An 11493-nucleotide genomic window follows, 5' to 3' on the forward strand; every position below is an offset into this window, starting at 1 on the left:
TGAATTTTTTTAAAATTTAATAAGAAAAATAAGAGAGAATAAAGTTTAATGATGAAATTTGTAATTTACCCTTTAAAATATCTGTTTTATGTTAAACTCTAAACTCCTTTCTTCTCCCAACCCCTAAAAAAATCTTAATTTCCAAATCTTTTAATTTTCTCCCCAATTATGATAGAAGATTTTTCTCTTCATAACATATTTATGATTGAAAAATTGGTAACGTTCGTATTTGAAAACATTAATAATCTAGAAAGATGTTAAAACTTAAATATTAAATATGTTCATTGATGTTGAACTCCAAGGCGAAGATGTTGAACTCGTTGCTGTTAACGATCCTTTCATCGCCACTGATTACACGGTTCGTAATCGTATTTTATTTATTTTCCTCTGTGTTTTCACTTGTGTATTTTATTTTAGTAATTTGTTAATTGATATGATTTTGATAATTGTATTTGTATATACCTACATGTTTAAGTACGACAGTGTTCATGGCCAATGGAAACACAATGAAGTTAAGGTGAAAGACTCAAAGACCCTTCTCTTTGGTGAAAAGCCCATCACTGTTTTTGGCATCAGGTATTGTTTTCTTTTCCTTTGATCGAGTATGGTGAATTTTTGTTTGCTGGAAATACTTTTTTGACGTGTTTTTGTGGTTGACGGTAGAAACCCTGAGGAATTTCCGTGGGCTGAGGCTGGAGCTGAATATGTTGTTGAGTCTACCGGTGTTTTTACTGACAAGGATAAAGCTGCTGCTCACTTGAAGGTACACGACAGTTGTTTTCCCCCAAGTTTAACATGCCTTTTGTGTCTATTAAGGCTGAAGAGGGAATGTTGTACTGCGCGTCTGGAGCTTAAATGCTATTGACATCCGTGCTCATAAATATTTGGACATGTTTCTAGGGTATATAATCATCAAAATATATGAAAAATTTCATACAAATCCCATATCATGCTCTTTTCATTTCTGGTTTTCTTACCCTTTTGGTCGTTTCCCTCTCTCTCTTAGGGTGGTGCATAGAAGGTGATCATTTCTGCTCCCAGTAAGGATGCCCCTATGTTAGTTGTGGGTGTAAATGAGAAGGAATACAAGCCTGGCCTTGACTTTGTCTCCAATGCTAGCTGCACTACCAACTGCCTTGCTCCGTTGGCTAAGGTAATAATTATTCCTCTGTTACTGTTTTAAAGCATTGGCTAATACTTTTATCTCTAAAGTAATAATGAACCTGTGAACATGATGGCAGGTAATTCATGACAAAATTGGTATTGTTGAGGGTCTTATGACAACTGTCCACTCGATCACTGGTAAGTACTTGGTGTTCTATTGCTTTTCTTTTTCTATCAAGATCTGTATTGTTTATTATCACCTATTTTTTTATCCATTTACATCTGGAGGCACAAGCTTCTTTTAATTTGAAATAAACTCAAATTAGTCGAGATTTCACTTTTATAAGTAATGCATGTGTACATTTAATGATTTGGTTTGTCTTTCTGGTGAAGTTGTATGGTATTTTTATGTTTGTTTTTGTAAAACTTATAATTTTAGTTGAATTTTATATTTTTAAAAAATATATATTCCTTTCTAAGAATGTCAAACATCACTCAGCTAATTTGTGATTAGCGTTTGATGTTAGGACCTGTGTTTTATCCCTGTATTATGGGACTGGCTAGCCTGCTATATACTGTTTTCAAATTATTGTTGGAACTTGATTATCATCTTGTTACTACGTAGGCTGTTGGCAAAGTGTTTCCAGCATTGAATGGTAAGGTGACTGGAATGGCTTTCCGTGTTCCCACAGTCAATGTCCCTGTGGTCGATCTCACTGTAAGGCTTGAGAAGAAGGCTTCTTACGAAGATATCAAGGCTGCAATCAAGTAAGGATTAAGAATATTTGATCTTATAGTGTGCTGCATTTAGTTTAAAAGATGCATGTTGTTTATGTAATGACACCATGCGTCTTTTCTGTGTAGGGAGGCATCCCAGACCACCATGAAGGGAATTCTTGGTTATGCAGATGAAGATTTGATCTCAACCGACTTTGTCGGAGACAGCAGGTGCGAGGCTTCATTCTTATAATACTTTCTCTAAGGTTGAATTTGTTTCTGGCTATTTAGAACCAATTGAATAGCTTCAGTGGTAAAAAGAAGTGGATTCAGATTCAAGTAGTTGTTTTTGCATATCAGAACATATACTACTTTATAATAGTATATGTGTAGAAATTGTTAACTAGTTTAGCTTAGTTGTACAGTTTGTTGGTTTGTTAGCTTTTAGTTATTGAGTTAGTTATGGTAGTTGCTTTGTGTCTAAATAGGACTTATTTGTTGTAAATTGTAAGTAGAGGAATAAAAGATAATTTTACCCAAATATTGGGTCTTATTTTTAACATGGTATCAGTTTAGCCCAAGTGGTTTGTTGGGCCGTTTTCATATCTACCCGTTTTTCCTTTAACCCGTATTCTTTCATTCTCGGTTAATCCGTATATTTTCTTTTTCCTGGACGGTTTCTTGTGACGGAATGAATTCTTCTGACACCACCATGCTCGATTTCAATCACCCCTTGTTCATGCATCTATTTGATACGTCGGGTAGTGTTATTGTTTCTCACCGCTTGGTCGGTATTGACAACTATAATATCTGGAGTCGTTCTATGAAGATTGCGCTGTTGACGAAGAATAAGCTAGGTTTTGTTGATGGTTCTTGTTGCAAAGAGGATTATGATGAGTTCTTGCATTCTCGGTGGGAACGCTGTAATGCGTTTGTCCTATCCTGGATTTTCAACACGATGAGCAGTGATCTTTCTGCTAGAATTGTCTTTGCTTCAAGTGCTGCTCATGCCTGGACTGATTTGAAGGAGCGATTCGATAAGGTTGATGGATCTCGAATTTTTTCTTGCATCGGAAAATTGCAACTTTTTCTCAAGGTGATTCAACTGTTTCAACTTATTTCACTCGGTTAAAACTGTTATGGGATGAGTATCATGCTTTAGTTCATTTTTCAACTTGCAATTATGATGCTTCTCAGTAAAACTCTAAGCATCTTGGCCAACAGAAATTGTTACAGTTTCTTATGGGTCTTAAAGATACGTATTCAGCAATTCACAGTAAAGTTTTGCTTATGCAACCTGTGCCAATTGTTAATCAAACCTATTCCATGATTGTGCAAGAAGAAGCACAACGAGTTCAGCTATCTGGTGTTTCGGGAGTAACTGCAATGTATTCCAGTGCTTCTGAAAATTCTGATCTAAGGTGTTTTAATGGAGTTTGTGATTTCTACAAGATAAAGGGTCATAAGCGTGGAAGTTGTTATCGCTTAAATGGCTTTGCTCCTGATTTCAAATTCACTAAGAAAAAGGTTCCCCAGGCTACTCTTGCTACCAACACCTCATTGCCTGATTCTGATCGTGAATCACGTTCTAGTGATTCTAGTAATACTCATGTTGCTCCAGTTTTCACCACAGCTCAGTATAATCAAATTCTTGAGCTTCTGAATAAATCTCCCTCGATTGATACAACAGTCAACTTAGCAGGTATTGGTTCTAATTGTTCACCTAATCACTCTGATTCTATGCATTGGATACTTGATACAGGTGCTACTGATCATATGGTGTCTGAAATCCACTGTTTGCAATCTCTTACTTCATGTGATTCTGGTTCTCTTTGTGTACATTTACCTAATGGTAAAACTGTTCCTATTACATACACTGATAGTTTCTGTTTTGATTCAGCTGATGTTATTCCCAATGTGTTGTTTGTACCTAACTTTCACCATAATATGTTATCAGTATCAAAACTTACTAAAGACCTAAATTGCAACATTGTTTTCTATCCTCATTTTTTCATTTTGCAGAATCTCTTCATTGGGAAGATGGGGGGATTGGTAGAGAGTCTCGTGGTCTCTATGTTTTTAATTCAAAGAATCTTGTTTCTGGTTTGTTTTCTAAGCGTTGTAATTTTGTTTTGTCATCCTCAGAATGTTAGTCTGATTCTAGTTGTATGTCTGTTTTTTCTGTTAATAATATAATGCTTTGGCATGCACGTTTAGGGCATTGATGTTGAACTCCAAAGAGAAGATATTGAACTCATTGCTGTTAACGATCCTTTCATCGCCACTGATTACATGGTTCGTAACCGTATTTTATTTTATTTTCCTCTGTGTTTTCACTTGTGTATTTTATTTTAATAATTTGTTAATTGATGTGATTTTGATAATTGTATTTGTATATACCTACGTGTTTAAGTACGACAGACTTCATGTATAATGGAAACACAATGAACTTAAGGTGAATGACTCAAATACCATTCTCTTTGGTGAAAAGCCTATCACTGTTTTTGGCAACAGGTATGGTTTTCTTTTCCTTTGATCGAGTATGGTGAATTTTTGTTTGCAGGAAATACTTTTTTGACGTGCCTTTGTGAATGATGGTAGAAACCCTGAGGAAATTCCATGGGCCGAGGCTGGAGCTGAATATGTTGTTGAGTCTATCGGTGTTTTTATTGACAAGGATAAAGTTGCTGCTCACTTGAAGGGACATGGTATAGACACTAAGTTTTTGCCTCATTCTCATTTTTATTATTATTATTACTAATATTATTATTATTATTTTATTAATATTATTATTGTTATTAATATTATTATTATTAATATAATTATTATTATTATAGGCCCAAATACAATTTAAATCTGAAGGCCCAACAGACTCGATCCAGATGCAACTAGGGTTTCATCTCTATCTCCAGCCGCCATCAATCTCATCCGTTGGATCTGGAGAGATCCAACGGCCCAAAGCCAAAACCCTAGGGTTGGTCCAAAATGGATCCAGCCAAAACCCTAGGGTTCACCAACCCTAGGGAGATTTCGACGCCGCCTTCAACCACTCCGCCTCCATTCAACCACTCCGTCGTCATGTTCCCCAGTTATCTGCTGTCACGACGACAAAGCCGCACCGAATACTCCAGAAGAAGTGAAGACAACCGCAAACGTCGCAACCCTTTAGTGAGTCACCGTCGTAGCTTTGGTGACTCACCAAAGGGCACCCAATCATTCGGTCCAAGGAGCACCGTGGTGGCCTATAAAAGGCTACCATTGAACTTGCAAAGAAGAGGAGAGCAAGCAAGATACGAACCAAAACGGCAAGCGACACGAAGACAACCAACAACACCAAATAAAAAGAAAAAAACAACCAACAAACAATCAAGAAACCAAACGATGGAAAGAAGAACTTACCCCAGAAAGCCCAATCGTCGCCGGGAACATTGTTTAAAATCGAGTTAAAAGTTTTGGTTTTGTTTAGATCTAGGGCGATCTAAGGGCTTTTAGGAGAAATAAAAGTCGGATTCGGTTTTAGGGAGGAAAAATCTACGATTTGAGGTAACTTTGTAATTTTCGGCCACCGTGAGTAGTGGCCACGATGGTTATTGTCGCCGGAAATCGACGACCGGCAGTGGCAGAATTTCCTCCGGTGAGGGAATTCTAGAGAGAGGCGAGAGAATTAGTGAGAGAGTAAAACAACAAAAAATGAAGGAAAATGGCCTAAAAGGTCGGTTTGAGGGGTATTTAAATCCTTCCCCAAACGATGCCGTTTTGGGGAGGGACCCTTTTCGTAATTTTGAGGTTTAGGTAAATTATTTTCGTGGTCTCCCTGTTTCTGTAATTTTATAAATAAGTCACTAAAATCATATTTTACGAATTTTAATTTAGATTTTAAATTTTATTTTGTTATGTTTTAGTCATTTAATTTAACGTAACTCGAATTCTCAGTCAAATTAATCTAATTCAAATTTTAAATCCGCTGTATTGAATTTTTAGTATCATTATTGTCGGTAGTAGGTCCACATTAAATATAGGATGGGGACATTTGGGTGGTTTATTAAGGCCTATAATTTCTCTCTACCTAATATAAAATAATATAATAAAAAAAATTGAGCAATTTGTCTTTTTCCTTCATCATTGGCACCAATCATCGTTTTTTTCCTTTACATTGTTGAAATATGAGAATTTGTTACTATTATAAGTTTGACAATATTTTTTATAATTTATATTTTAATGTGAATTATTATCTATGGTTAAATTACACTAATAATACCTAGATTTTATTATATTTTGAATTAGGGTTATTAATTTATATATTTTTGAAAATTAATTTTATAGTTTTAATTTTCTTTATTTTAGTAATTTTTTAATTGAAATTTTATCACCCTTTAAGTTTCAATATTTTTAATTTAGTACTTTAATTATTATTCTTTATTTTATCTAATTTTAGTCACATTAATATATATATATATATATATATATATATATATATATATGAAAAATTCATAAGTATTATTGATTAATTTCACAAATTGATTAAAAATGATATTTATTTATTTTTAAATATTAAGAAAGGGATGTCTTAAAGTAACTAGATTTCCTATTCTGATATTTTTAAAATAAATAAATACCTTACTTATAAAAACCTAAAAAATAGAATATGCCTACTTTAATTATATTCATTTTGGTTATATTAAATTATTTAAATATTGAGTTCTTAGGAGGAATTATCATATTCATCCTAAAAGCATTTTAGGGATTAGTTTCTCTTCGATTGAAAATATTGGAATATTTTCTATTTCTCCTTAGAATTTTCTTTAAATAAAATTATGTGATTGAATATGAAATAATAGAATCATAAATTAAATTTATATTTGAATTCTTAAATTTTATTATCAGAGATAATTTATAATCAAGGGGTACCAATTTTGAGTGTTGTGGGGGTGCTAATCCTTCTCCAAACGTAACCAACAACGAATCTCTTTTTATTACTAAAAAGAATGAATTTTTGGTTATACACAGACCAATTTATCTTGTAAATAGTATTTTCTTAAAAACTCTTTTAAAAGATGATTTTTAGGTATTCGACCTACCTAACCCAAAAGGTTTGAAGGCGACTCTAAAACATTTTAATAAAAACCATTTATTTATTCATTCGCTTTTCCACCAAGAAACATTCGTTCCCAGGCAAAAACCGGTTACGACAGCTTGGCGACTCCGCTGGGGAACAACTGGTCAAGCCTTAAATTGATTATATATTGTCTCTATAAGTTAGAAATTGAGAATTCAAATTTATTTAATTTACGATTCTTTTGATTTCTTTTAATTCAATTTTTATTTATTTATTATTTTATATCCTTATATACTAACATTTATTTTTGATTAATTTTCAGATATTAGGATTCATTTTTATTCGTTGTTTGTCAAAGGTTTGAGAATTTCTCCTCGCACACAACACGTGCATTGCATAAACATAAGCTCTATACTTGAGCTCTTTTCCCTTTTAAGTGGGAGTGAAAGCGACGTCTTCGTGAGAATTTATTCTCCGTGTCAGACCTAGCAAGTAGCTTTCGGGGTTTATATACTCTATGTCTTTGTGAGAATTTATTCTCCGTGTCAGGCATAGGGAAATGTGTCCCCTCGAATTGAACTCGATCCATTTAAGTCTGTAATGGACTAGGATTGAGGGTTTGGCAGCCTAAGGGGACACTAACAAGGACAATTCGAGTACCTTTACTCCTAGAAATGAAAACCCTGCATATAATAAACCCTAGAAATTCACCTTACCTGAGACAATGCTGAAACTCTGTCTATAGGTGTACACAAAGGAGAAATAAGCTCTAGCTTTTAATTTATTTGATTTTTTTCAATAAATGCATGTGAACCAGTAATCATGTGGTTAGGTTAGTTTTTCCAAACAAGGCATGGAATTAGAAAGCATAAGGTTAGGATATATATAGATACCATGATAGATATAATCTTTTCTTTCCATTAACTGGTACTAACCCTTTTATTTTATTATTTTTTCTTATTTTTATTTATTTTGTAGATATATTTTATTTTATTCTAACTTGTTATATTGATTTCTTTTGTTTGCATTGCATTATCATGACATGATTAGAAGGTATTGATTCAAGAGTGGACATCAAATTGAAAAGTTTTCATATATGGACAAAAAAATTTATGATCAAGCAAACTATGACGCAGCCAAGGAATGTCATCTTGAGGAAACTCCAAGGATAGAAGAAAACTATGCACCCAAAGATTGTATGCCCGTTAAAGAGCAAAAGGAGATACGAGAAATAAGAGAGAAAATGTCCAAGATGATGGGTAGAATATCTGTTTTAGCCAAAGGAAAAGAAATTCCTGCACAAAAAGAGAGAGAGCTCAATGAACATAACCCTGCAATCTCAAATATACAAGGGCCTTTGGATCCTAACCAATTTGAGAAATTACAGACAGTCATCATTCGTATTCACAAATTGTCTAGAGATACCCAGGAAATGGTGACAACTGTAAAAGCTTCCAGAAATGAGAAGAAATCATACAATATGAAATTGTCAAGCTTTAGTCTATTCACGACGTCTGAAACTCAGGTTCAATCCAAGATAAAAGGTGGTTCTCATTTTGATGCTATTTCTAAATCATATGAGGAGTTGTATGAGAAGCTACTTGAAGCGCGAGAAACGACTCCACATTATGTGAAACCGTTGCAACCTCCGTATCCGAATTGGTATGACATGAACGTTTATTGTGAATATCATACCGGAGCTCAAGGACATACTATTGAGAATTGCCTTGCTTTCAAATATCGAGTCCAATGTCTTTTGGATCATGGAATATTAGAGTTTATGATAAATGATCGACCTAGTTTGGTAACTGAAGGTTCTGCTAGATTAATACCAAAAGTGTTCAAAGGTAAGAGTATCAATAAGGACGTTCAGAAGTAAGAAGATTTGTTGATGTACGAGCCTCAAACACGCTATTTAAAGATTAAAATTAATAAATTGAGCACAAAACTGGAAACCATGCATGAGGATTTCCAAAAGATCAGTCAAGCATTTCAAAATGCTGTCATAGGAAACACCTCAGAAGAGTGGATAACAGGAATCACCAAACTGAAAAAGAACTGTAATATACATGAATGTCGAGCTAAGAAGTTTTCTCATGATTTACGAGTTGCAGAAGAAAGACGCAATACAATTGTCATTGAATTGGGAAAATGTCAAACCAAAAATCAAATGTTGAATAGTGCTATAACCAACATGGAAGCATCATATCAGATCCATCAACATGAGATTGATACTAAATTAAAAGCCACTAGAGATAAGAACAAGATATTGATGAAATGTTTCAATGATTATGGAGATCTTGTATGAGAACTTCTTGAACATAAAGATTCCCTCACAAGAAAAAATGAACAACACTGTCTACATCTTCGAGAATTAACACAGAAGATGAAGGAAAAAGACAATGTCATGAAGAAAGTTGCTGCTCAAGCAAACAATGTGGCTCATAAACTGGTTGATTTAGCTTGTTTCATGAGATAATTAAAGCATATTGACAACTCCACACCTGAGCATGAGTGGAAGTTAATTTGGCTTTTAAGGGAAATAGAGAAGTTAGGAGTGAAAGTTATCCCCTATATGTAAAGTTTTGTTTGATTTATCGAAACTTTTGTGTTCAATGAAATCTGTTTTAAGATGATCACTCTTGATTGATACCTTTTTCATACATACATTTGCATTGCACCAATTGCATTCTTATTTTTCCATTTATGCAATTTTCACATTTACATTACATTTTTATTTAAGTATTATTATATACATTAGTTATAAAAACATGTAAATAATTCCTGAAAGGTTTTGTAACAGTAAAAACAGAGATCATTCATTCATATTACTGTACCATCATCATGAAAACAATGGAAAAATCTCGTGATGGATTACAATATCAGTGGCCAGAACAATTGACAAGGTTACATCAAGATACAAGGAATGAAGCATCGGATTCTCTACAAGATGGATCGAATTAAATTATTCAAGTGATAGCAACGGATAAAGAAGAGATGACTGCTAAAGAGTAACAATACTGTTAGATTAATGAGTCGAGAAAGATAACATACCCTGGGGCATCCCATTCGAACCCAAAGAATAACTTCATAAACTATTCACAATATGATTAGGGATTCAAGAAGGTGGATGAAGTAATCAAAAATATGAAAGGTGTTAATGCCTCCCATAAAGAACTAGAAGCAAGAGAACTCGGCTTGGTTCCAGATTTGGTTATTCCCCATGAATTCTAGATGCCTGATTTTGAGAAATATGAGGGCACCAGTTATCCCCTAATCCACCTGAGAATATTTTGTAGAAAAATAGAAGGATATTTAAATTCTGATGATTTGTTAATTCACTCCTTTCATGATAGCCTCGTTAGGCCAGCAGTAGTATGGTACAATCACTTGAACCAAGAGCATATTAAGAGATGGGTTCATCTAGCTGATGTATTTTTGGGACAATATCGATATGTTAAAGGCTTAGCTCCAACACGTATGTATCTTCAAGGAGTAAAGATGAAACCCAATGAAGGATTTAAGGAGTATGCCTTAAGATGGAGAGGAGTGGCAGCACAAGTTCAACCTCCCATGTTAGAAAAAGAGATATCACATATGTTTCACGATTCCCTTCCCGCTCATTTCTTCGAATTAATGCTAGCAAATCCGACGAATGAATTCGACAATCTTGTGACAAATGGAGAATTAATTGAAAATGTAATCAGCGAAGGAAACTTAAAAGTCACATCCAAAAGCCCGACGGATCAAAAAGAAAAAGTTGATGATGTGAATGAATGTCGCATCCAGAGTCCCTGCAACTACAAAAGAAAAGGAGAAAATAGTTCTTCGGATCGACCAAAAAAAATCACACGATCAAGAAATACTTTGGAGGTGTTCCAAACTTCCATCCCAGACTTGTACCCTCATTTGATTAAAGGTCAATACATCACACCAAGACCAACAAAAGTGCTACCAAACCCTTCTCCTTATAGTTATGATCAAGATATTATTTGTGATTTCCACTTGGGGGTATCTAGACATTCTACGGGTAATTGTAGGTCAGTGTTAAAAGAAATTGAGATGCTTGTTGAAAATGAGACATTGACACGAGAGTTGGTGGAACAATTGATGACGAACTCAAATAGGGCATCAAAGCATGATTGAATCAAGTGTTGTCACTTTAGAGAAGTAAAGGGGTATCATAATCAAAGAAAAGATCATTTCATTAGGCATAGTGCTTTATCTCATTTCAACATCTTGTTTGAACTTGTTTTTGTTCCTTTCTCCCCCTTTATGCAATAAATAAATTTATGTTGCTTTTATGGTTATGAGCAAAGAATCAAATTTTAATATTGAAATTTTTTAGTATCAAGTAAATTAAATATTCTTTTAATTTTTCAAGAGTTGTAGATCTTTGGCAAGTGGTAAAGTTATATCTTTCATATCCTGTCCTACGCCAACAATACAATTACATGATCTATTTTTTACCCTTAAAAAACCAAATTTTGACACTACATTTATCTAAGACCCTGAAGTATTACCTCTACCTATTTTTGAGACATCAAATCCATATGTTAATTTTCTCGGGTAGAGTTGATTTGTTTATAACACTACCTTCCACCATGTACATGACT

General features: G+C 34.0%; 1 protein-coding gene and 1 pseudogene across 3 annotated transcripts; both read left to right on the forward strand.

The window, feature by feature from the left end:
• The first annotated feature begins 466 nt into the window (after positions 1-466).
• On the forward strand, positions 467-2098 carry LOC120210121 (annotated as a pseudogene).
• A 390-nt stretch (positions 2099-2488) lies between these two features.
• Positions 2489-4775, forward strand: LOC120210120. Of its 3 annotated transcripts, none has more exons than XM_039208925.1 (7): positions 2489-2917; positions 3046-3523; positions 3844-3924; positions 4039-4116; positions 4235-4335; positions 4423-4529; positions 4659-4775. In XM_039208925.1, exons 1-4 carry the CDS (start codon positions 2513-2515, stop codon positions 4044-4046), a joined length of 972 nt encoding a protein of 323 aa, XP_039064856.1. In that variant the 5' UTR covers positions 2489-2512; the 3' UTR covers positions 4047-4116; positions 4235-4335; positions 4423-4529; positions 4659-4775. The 3 variants fall into 3 exon arrangements, with proteins under 3 accessions (XP_039064856.1, XP_039064857.1, XP_039064858.1); XM_039208926.1 differs by having other exon boundaries at positions 4243-4335; XM_039208927.1 differs by lacking the exon at positions 4235-4335 and having other exon boundaries at positions 4385-4529.
• The last annotated feature ends 6718 nt before the right edge of the window (positions 4776-11493 follow it).

Source organism: Hibiscus syriacus, unplaced genomic scaffold (genome assembly GCF_006381635.1).
Source record: "Hibiscus syriacus cultivar Baekdansim isolate YM2019G1 unplaced genomic scaffold, ASM638163v2 tig00109916_pilon, whole genome shotgun sequence".
NCBI lineage: Eukaryota > Viridiplantae > Streptophyta > Magnoliopsida > Malvales > Malvaceae > Hibiscus > Hibiscus syriacus.